This window comes from Eretmochelys imbricata, chromosome 15 (genome assembly GCF_965152235.1).
Source record: "Eretmochelys imbricata isolate rEreImb1 chromosome 15, rEreImb1.hap1, whole genome shotgun sequence".
Classification (NCBI taxonomy): Eukaryota; Metazoa; Chordata; order Testudines; family Cheloniidae; genus Eretmochelys; species Eretmochelys imbricata.
Genome location: NC_135586.1, coordinates 337,797 through 359,496, shown reverse-complemented (window position 1 = coordinate 359,496; position 21,700 = coordinate 337,797). Strand labels below are relative to the sequence as shown.

At 53.1% G+C, this 21,700-nt stretch overlaps 2 protein-coding genes across 2 annotated transcripts; one reads left to right on the top strand and one right to left on the bottom strand.

The window, feature by feature from the left end:
- Window positions 1-640: 640 nt before the first annotated feature.
- Window positions 641-9,785, top strand: MTFP1 (mitochondrial fission process 1). Its single transcript, XM_077834904.1, has 4 exons — window positions 641-800; window positions 4,742-4,869; window positions 7,140-7,372; window positions 9,106-9,785. Exons 1-4 carry the CDS (start codon window positions 746-748, stop codon window positions 9,179-9,181), a joined length of 492 nt encoding a protein of 163 aa, XP_077691030.1. The 5' UTR covers window positions 641-745; the 3' UTR covers window positions 9,182-9,785.
- Window positions 9,786-10,822: 1,037 nt separating this feature from the next.
- Window positions 10,823-17,867, bottom strand: LOC144275791 (zona pellucida sperm-binding protein 3-like). The gene is made up of 6 exons (XM_077835331.1): window positions 17,840-17,867; window positions 16,372-16,552; window positions 15,619-15,730; window positions 14,433-14,511; window positions 11,463-11,543; window positions 10,823-11,112 (listed from the first exon to the last, which is right to left on the bottom strand). The coding sequence occupies exons 1-6, from the start codon at window positions 17,865-17,867 to the stop codon at window positions 10,823-10,825; spliced, it is 771 nt and encodes a 256-aa protein (XP_077691457.1).
- Between the last annotated feature and the right edge of the window lie 3,833 nt (window positions 17,868-21,700).

Here is a 21,700-nt window from a genome sequence, read left to right as displayed (position 1 = left end):
CCAGGGGTGCAGATTGGGGCCTTGGCTGCCCTCCGGGGGGTGCAGATCGGGGTCTTTGCTCCCCTCCAGGGGGTGCAGATCAGGGCCTCGGCTGCCCTCCATGGGTGCAGATCAGGGCCTCGGCTCCCCTCCAGGGGTGCAGATCAGGGTCTTTGCTCCCCTCCAGGGGTGCAGATTGGGGCCTTGGCTACCCTCCGGGGGTGCAGATCGGGGCCTTGGCTCCCCTTCGGAGCGGAGATCGGGGTCTTTGTTCCCCTCCGGGGGCGCAGATCGGGGCCTCGGCTGCCCTCCGGGGCGCAGATTGGGGTCTTGGCTCCCCTCTGGGGGTGCAAAACTGGGCCTCGGCTGCCCTCCGGGGATGCAGATCGGGGTCTTGTCTCCCCTCCAGGGGCGCAGATCGGGGCTTTGGCTGCCCTCCAGGGGTGCAGATCGAGGCCTCGGCTCCCCTCCGGGGGCGCAGATCGGGGCCTCGGCTGCCCTCCGGGGGGTGCAGATCGGGGTCTCGGCTCCCCTCCGGGGGCGCAGATCGGGGCCTTGGCTGCCCCCCCCGGTTCCGTGCGTGGTCGCGGCGGGCGGCTGGAGCGATGCCCGGTCCCGCCCCGGCTGCGCAGGGCGGGGGCGGCAGACGCGCCCCGGGAAGCGCGGGCTGAGCCTGGCCCCATCGGCCCGCCCCGCCGGCGCGGCCCCAGCGGGCGGGGATTTGCGGACCCGGGGCCGGCGTGACGTGGCCAGCGGCCGCCGCGCTATGGGGCCCCCCGCCGAGACCGACCTCTACCGGGACACCTGGGTGCGCTACCTGGGTGAGTGTGAGCCCGACCCCGACCCCGCGCCCGTGTAAGGCGTGTGCACGGCGCGGGACTAGCGCCAGGCCGGTGACGTGTCCGGAGCAGGGTCTGCCGCAGTGTCAGACACGGAGCCGCGCGTGTGCGCCGGACACAGGTGGGGAAGGGGCGGTGTGTCCTCCCAGGAGAGAGGCAGCCGCACTCCAGAGCTCACCCTGCAAGGGTTGGTTGTGAGCCTGATTTCTCAAGGTGTTATTGTGGGGTGTGTGTGTGTGTTGCTGTGTAACCACACACCGATTTACACACATCAGTGTCCTGTGTGTGTGTTGTGCAGCCAGACACCGATTTACGTAGATCAGTGTCCTGTGTGTGTGTGTTGCTGTGTAACCACACACCGATTTACACACGTCAGTGTCCTGTGTGTGTGTGTGTGTTGCTGTGTAACCACACACCGATTTACACACAGCAGTGTCCTGTGTGTGTGTGTGTGTTGCTGTGTAACCACACACCGATTTACACACAGCAGTGTCCTGTGTGTGTGTGTTGCTGTGTAACCACACACCGATTTACACACAGCAGTGTCCTGTGTGTGCGTGTTGCTGTGTAACCACACACCGATTTACACTCATCAGTGTCCTGTGTGTGTGTGTTGCTGTGTAACCACACACCGATTTACACACGTCAGTGTCCTGTGTGTGTGTGTGTGTTGCTGTGTAACCACACACCGATTTACACACAGCAGTGTCCTGTGTGTGTGTGTGTGTATTGCTGTGTAACCACACACCGATTTACACACGTCAGTGTCCTGTGTGTGTGTGTGTGTTGCTGTGTAACCACACACCGATTTACACACAGCAGTGTCCTGTGTGTGTGTGTGTATTGCTGTGTAACCACACACCGATTTACACACGTCAGTGTCCTGTGTGTGTGTGTTGCTGTGTAACCACACACCGATTTACACACGTCAGTGTCCTGTGTGTGTGTGTGTGTTGCTGTGTAACCACACACCGATTTACACACAGCAGTGTCCTGTGTGTGTGTGTGTATTGCTGTGTAACCACACACCGATTTACACTCATCAGTGTCCTGTGTGTGTGTGTTGCTGTGTAACCACACACCGATTTACACACGTCAGTGCCCTGTGTGTGCGTGTTGCTGTGTAACCACACACCGATTTACACACGTCAGTGTCCTGTGTGTGTGTGTGTGTTGCTGTGTAACCACACACCGATTTACACACAGCAGTGTCCTGTGTGTGTGTGTGTGTTGCTGTGTAACCACACACCGATTTACACACAGCAGTGTCCTGTGTGTGTGTGTGTGTTGCTGTGTAACCACACACCGATTTACACACAGCAGTGTCCTGTGTGTGTGAGTGTGTATTGCTGTGTAACCACACACCGATTTACACACGTCAGTGTCCTGTGTGTGTGTGTGTGTTGCTGTGTAACCACACACCGATTTACACACAGCAGTGTCCTGTGTGTGTGTGTGTGTTGCTGTGTAACCACACACCGATTTACACACAGCAGTGTCCTGTGTGTGTGTGTTGCTGTGTAACCACACACCGATTTACACACAGCAGTGTCCTGTGTGTGCGTGTTGCTGTGTAACCACACACCGATTTACACTCATCAGTGTCCTGTGTGTGTGTGTTGCTGTGTAACCACACACCGATTTACACACGTCAGTGTCCTGTGTGTGTGTGTGTGTTGCTGTGTAACCACACACCGATTTACACACAGCAGTGTCCTGTGTGTGTGTGTGTGTATTGCTGTGTAACCACACACCGATTTACACACGTCAGTGTCCTGTGTGTGTGTGTGTGTTGCTGTGTAACCACACACCGATTTACACACAGCAGTGTCCTGTGTGTGTGTGTGTATTGCTGTGTAACCACACACCGATTTACACACGTCAGTGTCCTGTGTGTGTGTGTTGCTGTGTAACCACACACCGATTTACACACGTCAGTGTCCTGTGTGTGTGTGTGTGTTGCTGTGTAACCACACACCGATTTACACACAGCAGTGTCCTGTGTGTGTGTGTGTATTGCTGTGTAACCACACACCGATTTACACTCATCAGTGTCCTGTGTGTGTGTGTTGCTGTGTAACCACACACCGATTTACACACGTCAGTGCCCTGTGTGTGCGTGTTGCTGTGTAACCACACACCGATTTACACACGTCAGTGTCCTGTGTGTGTGTGTGTGTTGCTGTGTAACCACACACCGATTTACACACAGCAGTGTCCTGTGTGTGTGTGTGTGTTGCTGTGTAACCACACACCGATTTACACACAGCAGTGTCCTGTGTGTGTGTGTGTGTTGCTGTGTAACCACACACCGATTTACACACAGCAGTGTCCTGTGTGTGTGAGTGTGTATTGCTGTGTAACCACACACCGATTTACACACGTCAGTGTCCTGTGTGTGTGTGTGTATTGCTGTGTAACCACACACCGATTTACACACAGCAGTGTCCTGTGTGTGTGAGTGTGTATTGCTGTGTAACCACACACCGATTTACACACGTCAGTGTCCTGTGTGTGTGTGTGTGTTGCTGTGTAACCACACACCGATTTACACACGTCAGTGTCCTGTGTGTGTGTGTGTGTTGCTGTGTAACCACACACCGATTTACACACAGCAGTGTCCTGTGTGTGTGTGTTGCTGTGTAACCACACACCGATTTACACACGTCAGTGTTCTGTGTGTGTGTGTGTTGCTGTGTAACCACACACCGATTTACACACGTCAGTGTCCTGTGTGTGTGGCTGTGCAATCCGTGCACGCACATGCAGGCACCCGTGCGCTCCATCCCCCCCGCGATTGTTGCATTGCGGAAAAGGGGGCCATGTCCCATGCCATGCTATGAGCATTTGGCTTCTTTGAGTCCCTGGGTCAGATGTGCCCCTGTGGCCAGGCACGCTGTGGGATCTTGCCAGTGATGAGCTGCCAAAAGCTGAAGAACGGGGTCCTTCACTCGCTCCGGGTCTTCGGCGGCACTGGAGGACCTTCCGAATTAAAAAGGGATTCTCAGGGGAGCCTCCCCAGCCGAGAGCTCAGGTGGGCCGGACAGGATGGCCCTGGGGGCAGAATGTGGCCCGCAGGCCGGAGTTTGCCCACCCTTTAACAACCGGTGCTAAACTGGCTTCAAAATTTAACAACCGGCTCCAGCTCACCACCGGATCTTCCTGCTGGGGCTGGCTTTCTGGCTGAGACGTGGAACGGCCCCCACCTGCCGTGGGCAGCTCTCACCAAGTGATGGGCTGCTGGAGGCCGATGCAGGGAACAAAGGGCACGTTCAAGGTGACCTTCCTGCCCATCAGCCCCAGGCTAGTGAGGCCTCTGCAAGGGCTCAGTGTTTCCGCCCTCCGGAGGCGCCTGGCACAGCCTGCAGGTGTCAGAGGCACCAGGGCTAAAAATAACCCTGGAAGCACTGCTGACAGCCCAGGGCACGCTGAGAAGGCGGCTGCTCTGAAACTCTGTGTGGTGCGTCTGCGAGCGAGCCCTGGAGAGCCTCAGAGTAGTGCAGCAGAGGGCAAGCTTTGCCCACATTGCCCTGCCCCATGCCTCAGCCCTGCTGAGGAGGCACCCAGGGCCTATTCTGTCCTGGGCCGGCGCCTCCCGCAGAGTTTACATGTGCAGTTCCCAGCCTCGTGATCCCAGAGGTGACCTGATGCAGAATTGTCTGTTCAGTCTGCAGAGGGTCTGACACTCTCTGAGAGGCGTGAGCTGCCCATTGGCTGCAGGGAGCTGCCAGGCTGAAGCCTAGTGCTGATGCTTGAATGACAACACTGGGGCTGCTGATCATTGAGCTACTGCGGTGTTGTGGGTGGAGCTTGGGTAGGATCCCACCGTTTTTTTGTTTCAACTCCTCTCTGGCCTGTGCCTTAGCCTCTTCTGTAACTAAACCCTCCCCCACTGGTCCCTCTGACCTTGCCCTTTCTTAAAGGCTACGCCAATGAAATTGGAGAGTCCTTCAGAGCCATTGTGCCCATCTCGCTGGTCTGGGCGAGCTACGGGGTGGCTACCACGTATGTGACAGCCGACGCGATTGATAAGGGAAAGAAGGCAGCTGTTGTAAGTGTCCTGGAGCTCTCAAACCCTTCTGTCCCTGTACCCCAGAGCTGGTTGTCTCCTGGACCCCTGGGATTGCCTGTGTGTGTGTGTGTGTGTCCTAAACCCCATAGAGGGGCCAGAACAAGATTCTGTCACTTAGACCCTGGTCAGGTCCTGTGCCAGCGGGGAGGGCAGGCTAGGGTGGGTCTCCCTGTCAGGCCTTTGACCTTCCATGGGGCAAGGGCTCTCCTCTCCTGCTGACAAACTGGGCAGCCTGGGGCCAAGTTCTCTCATCTGCTAACTCCACCCTCCCTCTCATTCCTGCCCAGATCCTGTCTACTGGGCCAGTCCTGCTCATGCACCAAAAGTCTGCTTCTGCCTCTGAGCCCCATCTTTTCACAGACAAAGTCAGTCTGGCACACCTCCACTGCACAGCTCTCTGCACTGAGGCCCTGTCTTCCTCTCCTGCTCCACCGGCTATAGACGTCAGACTCCATAGATTGAAGTTCCTGGGCATGTTTTAATTCATGGTGTCAGCTCAGGACTTGTAGTGTCCTGTATCTCCATTCTGTGAAATTCACCTGCCTTTTCCTTTCAGTTCTTTCTCACTCACCTCCTTGGGTCGGATAGTGGACCATAAGAATTCCCCTGCAGGAAGAGACTTGTGGTCCATCTAGTGCAATATCCCATGTCCCTGACACTCTGGAAGAGACCTCTGAGCTCTCCAGTCCAGAGCCCTGAATCTGACATTGGCCCGCGCCAGATGTGTCATAACTGTGCAATATGCTGGGCTGCGGGATCATTCCTGAGCCCACCATCTGCAAAAGCATTTGGGTTTAGGGCATGCCAGGAGCTGGCAGCAGATCCAGGAGCCCGAGAGGCCAGCTACAGCACCTCCAGGAGCGTGGAAGAGGATGTTCTGACCCCTGCTGCTGTGCTGGAGACGGGGGCAGAGCCTGCTAGCACTGACCCCCCATCCAATGGTAGCTAGAGAGCAAGGAGCCACGTGCTGTGGTCTGGGTGAGCAAGCCAGGGGAGGCCTGGCTCCCTTTGAAGGGGCAGGTGGGATCCCCATCAGACACAGCAGTGACTTGGCAGCTTCCTTGCTGTGTGTCGGCTGCGCTGCCCCGCAGTGCCAAGCTGAGCTCTGCGGCGGTTCCTGATTGGTGGTACCACCCTGCACACACCAGGGCAGCACCTTCCTGCTCAGGTGAGCTAATGCACCCACCCAGACGCGTACAGACACACCCAGCCCTGCACCCCTGTGCATGCATGGATCTGTACACCCCCTGCCTGCACACGCACGCATATGGACGTGCACACCCCCTGCCTGCACACACAGAGACCTGTACACCCCCTGCCTGCACACACAGAGACCTGTACACCCCCTGCCTGCACACACACCTGTACACGTGTGCGCTCAGACACACATACAGAGACCTGTACACCCCCTGCCTGCACACACACCTGTACACGTGTGTGCTCAGACACACATACAGAGACCTGTACACCCCCTGCCTGCACACGCACCTGTACACGTGTGCGCTCAGACACACACAGAGAGACCTGTACACCCCCTGCCTGCACACGCACCTGTACACGTGTGCGCTCAGACACACACACAGAGACCTGTACACCCCCTACCTGCACACACACCTGTACACGTGTGCGCTCAGACACACACACAGAGACCTGTACACCCCCTGCCTACACACACACCTGTACACGTGTGCGCTCAGACACACACACAGAGACCTGTACACCCCCTGCCTGCACACACACCTGTACACGTGTGTGCTCAGACACACACACAGAGACCTGTATACCCCCTGCCTGCACACACACCTGTACACGTGTGCGCTCAGACACACACACAGAGACCTGTACACCCCCTGCCTGCACACACACCTGTACACGTGTGCGCTCAGACACACACACAGAGACCTGTACACCCCCTGCCTGCACACACACCTGTACACGTGTGCGCTCAGACACACACACAGAGACCTGTACACCCCCTACCTGCACACTCTCCTGTATGCATATGTGCTCACACACACACACACAGAGCGCCCATAACAAACGATTTTCTCTGCTTGCCTTCTGCTGTGGTCCATTCCTCTCTGCATCATTTCCCCCAACCCATACTGGACCCTGTGTGTAACCCACCTCTTCCACATCACTGATACATTCCTCTCTGTATATGCCCCCCCATCCACACCCTGCTGTTCTGCCCCTCTCCTCCAGTACAGTGTCCCTGCTCTCCATGCTCTCTTTGCTGCACCCATCAGGCACATGAATACGACGCGGGGAAGACGACGCGGGTGGCCGTGGCTGTGGTGGATACGTTTGTGTGGCAGGCGCTGGCCTCCGTAGCCATCCCCGGCTTCACCATTAACCGCATCTGTGCTGCCTCCCTCTACCTCCTGGGCACCATGACCCACTGGCCCCTCCCCATCCGGAAGTGGATGACCACAGCCATCGGCCTCTCAGCCATTCCCATCATCATCAAGCCCATTGACAGGTAAGGGCTGGCCTGGCTTCCCTGGCATGCCAAGGTTTAACACTGGGGAGGCAGGATCATGGCTAAGCACCTGGGGCTCAGGACTCTGGGCAAGAGTCCAGAGGCTTGTGATGCCCTGGAGGGGAAGGTGATGGTGGAGGGGGTAGTGTACACTACTTACATAGAGAGGCATGGTGTTAAAGCAGAGGACTAGGAGTCAAGACTCCTCCCTCCGCTATTGACTCATGGTATGGCCTTGGGCAAGTCATGGGGCCGCTCTGTGCCTTGTTTTCCCTGCCTCTATCAGCGGTAGCTACAGTGCTTGGCATTAAAAATGCAGCATTTGCCAGTAGTGCTCTGCCTGAGGGATACCAGTGACCCTTGTAAGCCCCTGCACCCTGACCCCGCTGCCTGGCAGGAGCACTGTGGAGGGAGGAGCCCCCGTGCTCCAACTCCATTTCCCCAGCTGGAGTGCCGGGGGAACTGCAGGTGGAAGGGGTGGGGAAAGGCCCCACTTGCTCTGGCCCAGGGCCCCACAAACCCCTAATCTGAGTGGAGCAACGCCTGAGTGTCTTTGGATCGAGGCCGTAGGCACCCCACTCCTGCTGAAAGTCCCCTCATGCCCCAGGCCTTCTGGCAAGCGCAGCCTGTGTGTTCATTGTCAAGCAGCTCAGAGGGAGCTAGCACTGGGGAATTTGTGCAAGTACCCTGGTTGCACCATTGCCCTGCACCAGGATGGTGTCACCCTCTCCTGGCACAGCTGCCATTAAACACCTGGCCGAGCACAGCGCTAGCTCACAGCTAAACCCTGTCCATTGCTTCAAGGGCTCTCGACCACAGGAAGACTGCAGGGGCCCATGGCAAATACCAGCCTGGGGCTGATGACAAGACTTCATGCTCACTAGGAAATTCCGACACTAAAAAATGACCCATAAGCCACCAAGCAAAGGCCAGTGTAGGCCTGGGAAGCTGAAGTGGATTGGTTCACATGGGGCCTTAGTCCTCACTGGTGCCTGGCAGTAGCGGGTGGTGCATGAAGCTTGTCTGGCCATCCCACATGGTGCTGCTCTTTGCTTTCACCTGTCACCCGCTCTGTATTACCAGCATGGGCATCCACACATCATGAGTCAGCCCCTGCCCCAAGCATGGCTTTTTTTTTGAAGACGCCACCCAAAGCCATGTTGGTTTTGGTTGGCTGCTAGTGGCCTAGCTGTTCAGGGTCACAGCTCCAAGCTTTTCCCCACCCCCTCCGGGGAATAGAACCTTAGTTTCCATTTTAAAAAGTGAGGTTCTCCTGCTCAGACAACTCGAAGAGCTGTGAGCACTAGCTGCACTTGTGTGTGCTAAGCATCCCCCTGTACCAAGAACCTAGAGGGCTATAAAAATAGCTGGAATTTAAGAGCAGCCCTCTGGCTGCCTCTAACAGGGGCTGCCGTGTGCAAGAAGAAACGGGCAGCTGGTATCAAAGAGCAGGTGGCTGGGCAGCACATCCATCAAGGGACTGAACAGCTAGGAGGAGAAAGAAAATCAAAGGAGACCTTGTGGTTAACCCTTTCACTAAGGGCCCCACACTGATCACATTAGAGATGGATACAAATGCTTTCCAAGTAACTCCTCGCTGTGAGCTAGTGCTCTGGGGCTGTTTGCTAGGAGAGGGGGCCCAGCTGATGGAATGAAGGGATATGCAAGGGGCACAATGGGATAGGAGCATGAAAACACCTGTTTGAAGTAACTTCAGCCTCCCCTCTCTGCAGGTCTGTGGATTTCCTGATGGACTCCAGCCTTCGCAAACTCTATGGTGCAAAAGAGAAACATCCCTCTTCTTCCTGAGGCAACCCCCCCCCCCCCATGGCTGAAGTGGGGCAGCAGGGAGAACTCTCACCCATCCAGCTCCACACCTCACAACTGACTCCACTGTATTTGAGTAATTTTCTGCTGTTAAGCCAACTTACTGTGACATCAGGGCAGGAGAACAAGAGGGCTGGGCAGTCCTGCCTCATGCATCTCTGCTTCAGAGGCATTAGCACCAGGCCTGAATGGCCAGGAGCTGGTTGTCCTACCCAAATGCTGGCAGCCTAGCTGCTTTGGCAGAATGGGATTTCAGGGTTGTTTTTGGTCCTTTGTGGCCTGATTCAGGGAGTATTGGGGTATGGGGGAGGAGAAGAGGAAAAGCGGAATTGCTACCAAAACCCCTGTGGTATTAATACAGGCTAGGGCTGGTAGAGGCTCTATCTAAGTTACAATGCCGTGGGACAGGTTAGGTTTGGCCTATTGAGAGATCTGCATTTACTGTGAAAAACCCTGTTCTGGGGGTTAATTGTACTAACTCACATTCATCTAACTGGCTCCAGTTCCTGCTGTTTGACTAGTCAGGTTCCCACTGTAAAACAACTCTGCAATTCCCTCTCCTCAGAATAAACCACTTTAACCTGAATTCAGTCCAGTTCCATGGGATATTGAACTAGCTGGTTAAGGCTCCCTCTGCTTTAGTGCAGGGACACTCTTAATAGCTATGATATGCTGGCATGGAGAGACCTGAGGAGGTTTGTCTCTCCCTTCCTCTAAGCCTCACAGAAGCAGAGACAATGCAACATACAGACACCAGAAAACTCAGGATTTGGGTGGTGACCCCTGTAGTACCCCAGCCTGCAGTATGAGTCTCAGAGCATTGACCCTGACCTGTAGCACAGCTCTGGTTGACTGTTCAGCCTGTTTTCAGAGACTTAACTGCTAGCCTTGAGATGATTTCCCCCACTCACTCCAGCTCTATTTTCTGAGTCCTTTGCTACTGACAATTTCCCCTAGTTCATTGTTACAGGTCAGCTGAAGGCAGAGATAAGTGCACATGCCCTTCACACCTATGCCATCACCACAGGACATGGGTGATTACCTGTTATTTCTGAGCTTCACACAGTTCTGACTTCTTGGCTTCTGCATCCTCCCACCACCCTCATTTGTCAGCTGCCACTCACACTAGACAGCCAGTTCCTGAGCTTAGAGGCAGCCAGAAAGGCATCAGCCACAGGTTGGGTTTTTGTTCATTTTTCTTATGTGATCAAGTATCTATTCTGCGATTGCACTCAGGCTCCCCTAGTTGGGGGGTGGATAGGAACTGCTGCATTGCAAAGTGGGACTCTTCCATCTGCCATGGCTGCTTACTAATTGGAATGCTTGGAGCTAGGAGTTGCCACAAAGTCTTAACCTATGGGTCTCTAGACCAAGCAGCTGCATAACATCACTCCCCCCCTCCCTCCCCCCCAGAGTATCTGGACCTGTTGGTAGAGAAAACTAGGAAACCCAAGGCTCATTCCAGCAAGGAAGATCCAGATTCTCATGGAGGGCAGAGTCAGTGTCTCATCTCCCCCTGCCCCTCCCCCCCCCCCCCTTGGGGGCTTGGAGACCTCAGCAGAGGGAAGACAGACAAGAGATGAACATTAGAGAAAGAGCATTTATTGTAGCTTGAAGGGCTGGTTATTCCTTCTCTGATGCATCTGTATTCAAGTTGTAGTCTATGCTGGATTCTCTCTGATCCTTCTGTATCTCTTCAGCAGGAACAAGGGCACTCACCACAGTCTGCAGCTCTGTATGGTAGGGGTACTCCTTCCTCTTCCTCAGCAGCCTTTGCCCTTTGCTGCTCTGGTATGACCGGAACAAGGCCAGAGCCAGAGCTAAGAGGCCTCCTACAAAGAGGGCTCCCACTAGACAGCTACCCACAAAAGCAACACCCACCAGCAGAAGCTTCTTCAGGGTGTGGCATCGTTCTAGGGGACAGAGACATTTAGGGGTTGAGTTCAGACCAAGTGGACCAAAGAAAAAATGTAGCCCTAGGAGAAGCCAGTCTCCTATGAGCCCTGCATTTGTGTATCGGCTCCCAGTGCCTAGCCATTCATTAGATGCCACCTACAGAGAAATGCCCAGAACTGCTGTTACAAGCAGTGCCAGCTGGGAGCTACAAAACCAAGTACTGCCTTCTTACTCAGAGTGCCAGAGCTTTTACCATTAGTCTTAACCATTTCCAGGTGTTGTAGGGGTGGAAGGACCCTGAGTCTAAGTTATTCATTCCCACTTCCCTCCCAGTACAATGAGTTTGTCAGGTCTCATTCACACCTACCTTCATACCACGGAGCCTCTTCCTTGCGCACTGTCAAGGGGCCAGCTACCTTTCTGTGGAGCATCCCTTCACCTACAAACTCTGTAGGGAAAAACAGGTCTTTGGACAACCCAGTCTGAGCATGGGTAGTCACTTTACTACAGAGGCAGGTGAGCACAGCCATGGAGATCTATGGGATGGCCACAGCCACCTTCATTCCACAAGGAGATGGAGGCTACAGGTCCAAGCTAGTCAGCACAGGCTGCATCACCATATTGAGGGGGTTTTGGTTAATAGAGTAGGAGTTACTTGTGTGAGAGAGTTCAATACCCAGCTCAGGTGCCTTAGCTTGATTTGGCAAGGTGGCTTGATACCATGCAGCCCCCACCATTCTTGTGCTGCATATGATGGAGTGGAGGCTGCCCACAGTCTGATGTTAGATGGGGCCTTTGTGTTTGTGTCCCCATCAGAGCAGGGAGATGGTTGTGACCAGCTCCTGTAGGATAGCTAGACTTTCCCCCTCCTCATGGTGTATTGAGGCTCACAGAAGAGGGCCAGTCAAGATCACATTTCCTCAACATTGCCCCATTCTTGTTGGCTGCATTATTGCCCTCAAAACCACACAAGTCCAGTGGAGAGCCCAATTCTAACTGGCCACAGCAGAGTGGATGATACCAGGAACCCAGAAGCCCTCCCACTCTGGACAGATGAAACACCCTCTTCATAGAATCATAGAATATCAGGGTTGGAAGGGACCCCTGAAGGTCATCTAGTCCAACCCCCTGCTCGAAGCAGGACCAATTCCCAGTTAAATCATCCCAGCCAGGGCTTTGTCAAGCCTGACCTTAAAAACTTCCAAGGAAGGAGATTCCACCACCTCCCTAGGCAACGCATTCCAGTGTTTCACCACCCTCTTAGTGAAAAAGTTTTTCCTAATATCCAATCTAAACCTCCCCCACTGCAACTTGAAGCCATTACTCCTCGTTCTGTCATCTGCTACCATTGAGAACAGTCTAGAGCCATCCTCTTTGGAACCCCCTTTCAGGTAGTTAAAAGCAGCTATCAAATCCCCCCTCATTCTTCTCTTCTGCAGGCTAAACAATCCCAGCTCCCTCAGCCTCTCCTCATAAGTCATGTGTTCTAGACCCCTAATCATTTTTGTTGCCCTTCGCTGGACTCTCTCCAATTTATCCACATCCTTCTTGTAGTGTGGGGCCCAAAACTGGACACAGTACTCCAGATGAGGCCTCACCAATGTCGAATAGAGGGGAACGATCACGTCCCTCGATCTGCTCGCTATGCCCCTACGTATACATCCCAAAATGCCATTGGCCTTCTTGGCAACAAGGGCACACTGCTGACTCATATCCAGCTTCTCGTCCACTGTCACCCCTAGGTCCTTTTCCGCAGAACTGCTGCCTAGCCATTCGGTCCCTAGTCTGTAGCGGTGCATTGGATTCTTCCGTCCTAAGTGCAGGACCCTGCACTTATCCTTATTGAACCTCATCAGATTTCTTTTGGCCCAATCCTCCAATTTGTCTAGGTCCTTCTGTATCCTATCCCTCCCCTCCAGCGTATCTACCACTCCTCCCAGTTTAGTATCGTCCGCAAATTTGCTGAGAGTGCAATCCACACCATCCTCCAGATCATTTATGAAGATATTGAACAAAACCGGCCCCAGGACCGACCCCTGGGGCACTCCACTTGACACCGGCTGCCAACTAGACATGGAGCCATTGATCACTACCCGTTGAGCCCGACAATCTAGCCAGCTTTCTACCCACCCTATAGTGCATTCATCCAGCCCATACTTCCTTAACTTGCTGACAAGAATACTGTGGGAGACCGTGTCAAAAGCTTTGCTAAAGTCAAGAAACAATACATCCACTGCTTTCCCTTCATCCACAGAACCAGTAATCTCATGATAAAAGGCGATTAGATTAGTCAGGCATGACCTTCCCTTGGTGAATCCATGCTGGCTGTTCCTGATCACTTTCCTTTCATGCAAGTACTTCAAGATTGATTCTTTGAGGACCTGCTCCATGATTTTTCCAGGGACTGAGGTGAGGCTGCCAGGTCCTGCCTGCAGTCTGCTGAGACAGCCCCAGCAGAGAACATATGTTTCTCTGCAGCGAAGTCAGAGTGACCACACCCCAGTCTCCCCACATTCTGTTTGGGGAGCACTCACCAATTGGCTATACAATCTGGTTGCACAGTATCAAGCATGCAGAGAAGAAAAGGGACACAGGGTCCTGGTACCTCTTAGTTCTCCTGGAGGAGTGGGGTCAGCAGGGCAGTGGCTGTCACAGCAGCTACACTTTAAGTTCTGGGAAGGATCCTCGAGGTTCTGCCAGCTGGAGATAGTGAGAGGAAGGAATCACTGGGCAGCAGTCCCTGCACAGCACATCTGGGATCAGGAGTGGTCCCACAGGGAGGGTACCCCCTATAGCCCCACAAGCAGGTACTTTGAGGACAGGCCAGCCCCACACCATTATAGCCTTGGCGTCTCTGCAGAGGCTGCCAGTTGGTGACAGTTGTGATGGCCATTTTCATGTGGCAGCTTGCCCACTAGAACTGAATGGAAACCCACTGCTTCACATAGGCTACTCAATCAAATGGTCACTACTGATCAGAGCTGGATTCAAGCCAGCTTCCTGGACATACCCTCCCAGCAGGGTGTTATGTTGGCAGGGGGGCCACATTTAATCCAGGTGGCCACATTCAAGCCATTGGTGGCTCAAATTTAGTCATATGCCCTCCTCCGCAAGCATAGCCCAGAGAGCCTTCTCCAGGCACTGTTTGACAGATGCTCTGGAGTAGTGTCTTGTTTGTGCTCAGATGTGAAAAAGCACTTCCCCAGATGCAACTGTTGCAACAGCCCTGCCAGCTGCTTCTTATATGGGAGAGCCCCACTAGTCAGTGTTAAGGGGCATTTTGGTCACAGCCCCCAGAAATGCACTGAGAATGGCTGAGCAGACCTGAAGGAGGTACTGTTGTAATAGCAGGACTTCTTCCCCAGGCTTGTGAGGCTCTCCTGACCCCATGCAGTCAGCAGGCAGTGAATGTAGATCTGAAAGAGACAACTTGTGCTCAGAGCAAACCCTAAGCTCCCACCCCAGATTCATACCCCAGGTGCTGCTGGTCAGTCTACATGTAGGCCAGACTGCAGAGGGATTGAGCTCAAGGTCATGGTCAGAGCAGCCAGGGGAAACCCTTGGGCCAAGCCTCATCTTGGATGAAGCTTGCACTGACAATTTCATTTGATGTTCTAAGTTTGGAGGGAGCCTGGCAGGTGTCCAGAAGCAGATGGGATGGTGGGCTTGCCCACTGCCATGCAACTGCCATACATGCAGCCTTCCCACTCCAGGCAGGCCCAGAGCCACTGGGGAACAGAGGTGAAGCTAGTGCACAAATGAGGGCCCGGGAAGAGTTGGCTGTCTGGAGAGGCAGTGCACAGGGAGCCCACAGCTGAATGATCCTGAGGGCTGAGCCAAGCACAAGCCTCTCTTCTGAACCATTTGCTGTATATGCTTGTGTTGAATGGGGCAAGGGGCAGCCAGCTCAGTCAGTCTGGCTACTGCACACATTCCAGGACAGACATCTCCCTGAAAGCCCCAGCTACATTGTTGGAGATGCAAGCTGGTGTCCCGCAAGGGGTGCTCATGGGTGTCTTAGCCTGGGCAATAGGGCAGGACATAGTGCTGCCTTCCTAGATCAGTCTTCCATGGCAAGGATAATCCCCTGGTTCCAGCCAGGTAGATTCAGGGGCAGTTAAAGCACCCAGCTAACAGAGAGGAGACTTTGGGATCCTTGTAGGAGGATCTGGATTCCAGTTAAGGTGGCTTTCACCAAGCAGTTCCTGCTTTTCTGGCTTAGCTGGGAGGGGCAGGCAGAGTCTCTCATAGGGCACCGTCTGTTCAGAATTAGGATTCTGAAGCAGGACAGGCAATTGCTGCCGAGTGCCTTGGCTAGGCTGCAAAGTACAGGCAGCTCCACTCAGTCGCTGCAGGGAGCTTGTTAAAGGCTCCCAAGTCTGCTTCTTAGTTGGCAGCATCTGAGGAGGCAGATGCCCTCCTCTATCAGCCCCTGGCTGAGCCCAGCTGCCCCTTTCAGCCACTAGCAGAACAATGCCTGAGGGCACAGCCAGTCACACTCCCCACACATAGTGGGGCCTCACCTTTTCCTCTGGTTCGCCAGCCAGCATGAAAGCCTGGATGGCAAACTGCAAGGCAGAATCCTCCGGCCGACGCCAGATCGCAATGTCTCCAGACTCCCCCCCATGCAGACACCTGGGGGAGACAAGAGAGCCAGCCAGGGATGCCTTGAGCCCAGGGTCACAGCCTCCAGAAGGGGGAAGGGATCAGAGGAAGTGCCCTCCCCAGCAGTGATGTGCAGACTGAGTAAGGGTTGTCATGTTACTGACCAGGCTGCTGTTCTTCCCATTGACTTGTCCTAGGCTCCCCAATACCAAGGTGATGGGCACAGCCCAGGAAGAGACTTCCTCAAGTGTATGCATTGGAGTTACATGTTCCCCTGCTAGAGCAAGGGATCCACACCCCCCTACATCTGGGAGAGTAAACAGGGATGACTGAGGGTTTAATATAGGAACCAGCTGAGGGTCAAAGAGCACCTGCTCCCCTCACCCCCTCCCTGCTGTATTTTTGCTCCAGGGAAGTGCTGAAATCCAGCCTAGGGTGACCAGATAACAGGACTGTCCCTATAAAATTGGGACAGTCCTGATTTTTGGGTCTCTTATATAGGCTATTCCAACAACAAATGTGAAATCGGGTTGAGGGTGTCACCCTAATCCAGACAGCAGGATAGATTGCATGTCCATGTGTTGGGAGTGAGACCCCACAGCTGAGGGCATGCAGAACAAGCCCAAGCACCTCCTCAGTCTCTGATCTCCCCACCCTTTGCCCCCACTGACCCATGGTTGTTCACAATCACATAGATCCTCCTGGAATGGTTCAGGTGCTTTGCACAGGTCCCATAGCACTCATCCACATAGATCCTTGGGGAGACACCTGCACTGGATTCCACTCTGGCCTCAACATGGATGGGAGAGCCAGGGTTGTATGTTGGGGGCTCTGCCATCACACTGAAGTCCTCTGGGGGGAAGGGGAGGAGAGGATAGGTTACATGTGCCAATGCCTTGTACTATCCCAAATATGTCTGGAGCACCTCTGAAGAGGTGCTCTTGTCTCATCCACCCAGTGACAGAGGGAGTGCCCCAAGGGCAAAGTACACCTTCTTGCCAGCATCCAGGGAGGTCATGGGATGGAGAAAGTCTGTATCAGGTCCTTGCACCCAGGAACAGCAAGCCATAGCTGTAACTAGGACTGTCTCTGCTCTCCAGAAGGGTCAAACCAGCAACTGCTCTTTCCTGGTTTCTTCAGCCCAGAAAAGGAGCAAGTAGTCAAGGAGCTGGATGAAGGCCACCTAGCCCTTGAGCTCAGTTTCCAATCCAGTTCAGATTGATTGAAACTAAGAGCTATTGCTTCCCAGGAGCCTATGGCTGGAGTCTGAGGTGTCAGAAGTTCAACTCCATGGTAAATGTTAAGATTGAGACCTACTCAGACTTGTGTTCTGGTGACAGTGGTCACCCCCAATAAGCCACCAGCTAGTCCCCAGGAAGTATTATGGGACAATAGAGGAGTAGAGAACAAGCTACCCACTCACATGGTAGAGCATAAAACAGCTCAGGGTACAGGGAAGGTACTGAATGTCCCAGCTAGACAGAGGCAGGGCTAGAGGCTATTCTAATCCAGGAATTCTGTTGTTGTAACTACACAAGGCTCCCATTTATGAAGCCCTCTGCTGAAGGGAGCCCCATATGCTGGCCCTTATACCTGCCACCCCAGGTATTTAATCCCAGTCATTAGGTTCATTCAGCTAGGTGCTGGAGCCAGTGTGCATTGGGCCAGCAGAGGTTCAGCACTATAGAGCTGATCCACCCTTGGACCAGGGCAGAGGATGGCAGCTCCCCATGTTCAAGGTGAAAAAAGTGGTGCTAAACCACACTTCCAACATCTCTCGCAGGAAGTGCCTTTGGTTTCTCAGTGCGCAAAGCCCTGCACGTGGGGCAGTCCAGGAAAGAATGGTGTGTGGGGGGGGAGAGAATACATCAATGGTCACCACTGATGAGATGAGCCCAAGATGCCTGTAGGTGGTCACATCCAGGAGCACGTTAACCAGATATCCATGGACAGATTAAGCTACCTGTCTCTAGGGTAACAAACTCATACTGACACCTAGGCAGCAGGGCGAGTGTTTACCAGGGTTGGTTTTGTACATGGGGTGGGGAGGACAAACAGCACAGAACAGAACATTGAGAAGGCAGAATGCTGCATCTCTTACACATGGCAACCTCACCAAGATCTGTAGGAAGGTCTCACCATTCAGGATCCTTAGGGTGAAGTTCATCTTCGCAGACTTTATGGAGTGGCCACCTTGCAGGACCTGGACATGAGCCGGTGTCCCAGCTGAGAGATGGCCAGCCACTGGGGTACCAGAGGGGGCTGAAGCAGCAGGCACCACCGTGGACACTGTATTGTAAGAGGAATCACCCCAGAAGGGGGACACTAGATCTTTGGCAGCTATGAGAGAAGAATTGAGAAACTAGACTTGAATCTACATTGAACAGCATCTGTAGGAACATAGAAAGTGTCAGACTGGATCAGACCAGCAGTCCTATCCCCAACAGTGTCCAACTGGAGAGACTTTAGAGGAATGTGTCAATAGGCTGCCCATGGGGGGGGAAAAACCTATAATTAAACACTCACCCCCATTGCAAAGTTTGGTTTATGCCAGGATTTATTTAAACCTCAACATGGAAATGTTCTTGCTACCCACAGAGCATCTTAGTCTGGCAGAGTTCTTGACCTTGATGCATTTCAGTGGCATTGAGTTCCACAGACTTAGGTAAGTCTTGTCAGTTTTAAATTTGCTTCATTCCAATTTCACTGGTGTGTGTTTGTTCTAGGAATGCAAGAATGGGTGAGTAGGAGCATCTTGTCTACTTTCTATCCCATTCTTTATACTGGAGACCTTCATCAGGCCCTCTGATTCATTGATGTACCATGCAGACACCTCTCAGCCCTCCTCCTGCAGCATTCACCAGCCTAACTATGGCCGCAGAACTGGCCAAGTGGGACCTCCACCACCACAGAGGGACCTACTAAAATAGGTTCAGCAGAAAACCTATGGAGGGACCAACCTGAGACCTGCAGCACTGTAAGAGAGGGACCATTAAACATACATGGGTTTCTAGGTAGCTGGCCTTTCCTCCCATGAAGAGGTTAGGACCTGCCTTTGGGTCATTCTGGAAGGAGGGGTTGGATAGTAATTAAGAGGACTAGTGAGCAGCTCCCAGAAGGAAGGGGACAAGAGCACCAAGCATCTCATCCTTCAGGAAGTCATCCATAGGATGGAGTGAAGGAAATATGGCCCTACAAACATGTAACCAACTTCTGCACTGAGGGGACTGCCTGGCTAAGTTGCAACCTTCAGGTCAGCGGTATTTTGCCAAGTAGCAGCCCACCAAGCCACAGGCAAGCCCTGCCTAACCTAATGAGGGGATGGCAGTGATGCAGGGTTCAGAGCAGGGCGAGGAATAGAGAATGAGCTCCACAGAGTTTCAAGGATGCTGCTGCATATCTGCTGAGGGCCTAACCCAAGATGGAAGTAGCTAGTATCAGCTCATGGGCTTTTGCAGGGCTTGACCTGCCTGACCCAGGAGGCCAAGGGTTTCTCACCATTCAGGACTTTATGGAAGAAGCTCATCTTTGCAGACTGTGCAGTTGTGGCGTCTTGCCGATTGTGACCTGTGGCGATAGCTGCTGCAGTTGGGTGCAAGGAGCCATTCCATTGGGTGGGAACTAGCTCCGGGACAACTAGAGAAGGAAACCTTTGATTATTGCCAACTCAGCCTGGGTTAGCCGCTATGCTTAGAGTCTTACATCTCCACTCACAGTGCACAAGCCAGGCACCCAGCTAGCCTTCAGTCTCCTCAGCATGGAGCAAGATGGTAAATGAAGCCCTTAAAAGTACCGATTCCAAGGATCAAGGAATCACAACAAAGCAGGGAATTTGTTCATTTAAATCCAAAGTTATCACATGGTAGGGGGTTAGTTACAGAAAAACCCAGCCATGCTGAGGAAGCAGGACCCAGCAAGGAGGACAGACCCCAAGAGAAGCTCATACAGGTTGAGAACTTCTTTCAGAGCAGGGAACATCCAGGCAGAGAGGGATTGTCCAGACCGGGGTGCAGGCAGTTATATAGCGAGTGAAGTATTACCACTCCCCAGCCCAGGGCTTAGAAGGAGGGCAGAGGCAGATCTCTCCCCTCTTGTGGCCTACATAGGAAGTCAGTGGATGCTCCAGCTCCTAGGGGTCAGGTGTCCACATCCCCAGCTGGCACCATTGTTATCAGTCACAGCAGGAACTGAAGGAAACATGGAGTGGGTAAAGTCCAAAGTTGCCAATGCTGGATTCATAAGAGACTCTCATAGCATTTGGTGGTTTTCTTAACGCCCCAGCTCCTGTAATCATGCGAGTGTGGGGAGTCTCAGCTTTCATTTAATAGTGAGTTTCTAACCTTATGGTATAGAAGAGCTTGAAAAAGTGACTTGAGTGCACCCTAAAGGCTCAGAAACCAGAAGTAAATAGAGCTTTATTAAGACACACATGGCATTCTCTATAAAAATGATCTCATGATTTGAAAGCTTGGGGTTGGTAATACCAAGAATCTGATTCTCTCTCCCCCCTCCCCAGCCCTCAAATCCTTACACAGGGCCTGGGGAATGGGGATGTGAGCTAGAGGTAGCAGATGAGGGAATCTGAGCTAGAGACCATTTTAGCCTCCAGGGCTGAGATGCACCTTTCTCCTGCATTAAACCCCAGCATGGCATTTCAATCTACAGCTTGCTCCCTAGACACTAAACAAGTCCATTTTCCTTGGGCACAGAGTTTTCATTAGCCCAATGATCAGATAGCAATTTAGTCTAGTGCCAGAGGACACCACAACAGTCCCTAGCCTGCTCAAGGGTAATAAAAGCCCTAACTTTTTGCTGTCCACTCCTCCCTCAACACCCAGTTACAAAAAGCCCTCATAGATCAGCTGTAAAAAGAAAAGGAGTACTTGTGGCACCTTAGAGACTAACCAATTTATTTGAGCATGAGCTTTCGTGAGCTACAGCTCACTTCATCGGATGCATACCGTGGAAACTGCAGTAGACATATACACACAGAAACCATGAAACAATACCCCCTCCCACCCCACTGTCCTGCTGGTAATAGCTTATCTAAAGTGATCATCAAGTTGGGCCATTTCCAGCACAAATCCAGGTTCTCACCCTCCGCCCCCCACCACACAAACTCACTCTCCTGCTGGTAATAGCCCATCCAAAGTGACCACTCTCCCTACAATGTGCATGGTAATCAAGGTGGCCCATTTCCAGCACAAATCCAGGCTCTCTCACCCCCCCCCCCCACCCCCATACACACACACAAGTCAGCTGTGACTCCTTTAGGCAGATACCTGTGTCTTTCTGCTTCTCTTCACTGCATGAGGCATAGGTGCTACCACAGGGGAATGGTGGAAAATCAAGTGGACGCGAGTCAAGATTGAATGTCTAAGAAGTTATGCTATAGCTCAGAGAAGAGGGGTTTTTTTGAGGGGCACACAGGGGAGAAAGGAATGTTTAACCTTTGTTATGCAGGTAGTCAGACTAGAGGCTCTTAATGGTTCCTTCTGGCCTTAAGTTCTATGAAATGCAGCAAGAGCAGGCTGGACTTTTGGTGGAACTGTACCTTTGTTACAAAAAAAGAGGAGACATGCCTGTCTCTAGACAGCTTCCTCTCACATGGAAAGAGAGGTCAGCCAGTGAGCAAGCCGTATATCCGCAGTGCATATGCGCCCTAGCGAGCTAACCACTAGAAGGTTTCAGGGCAACACTACTTTGTTCCTTAGAACGATCACACTCACCTCCAAAACAAGGGGGGCAGGCTGCTTTGTCTCTTCAAGGCACAGAGACCACAACATGAGAGGCACAACCTTCCCCACAGCAGGCAGCTACTAGGCCCATATCACATCTTCCCCACAGAGCCCCATAGCCTGCAAGCAGGACCAGGAAAACCCCCATGCCATTTAAAGTGATGGCTTACCATTTTAATACCCAACACTTCTCAGTCAAACAGACACCCTAGAAAGACTAGCCTAACCTAAGGCATCAGACACCATCTCACCCAGCACACAG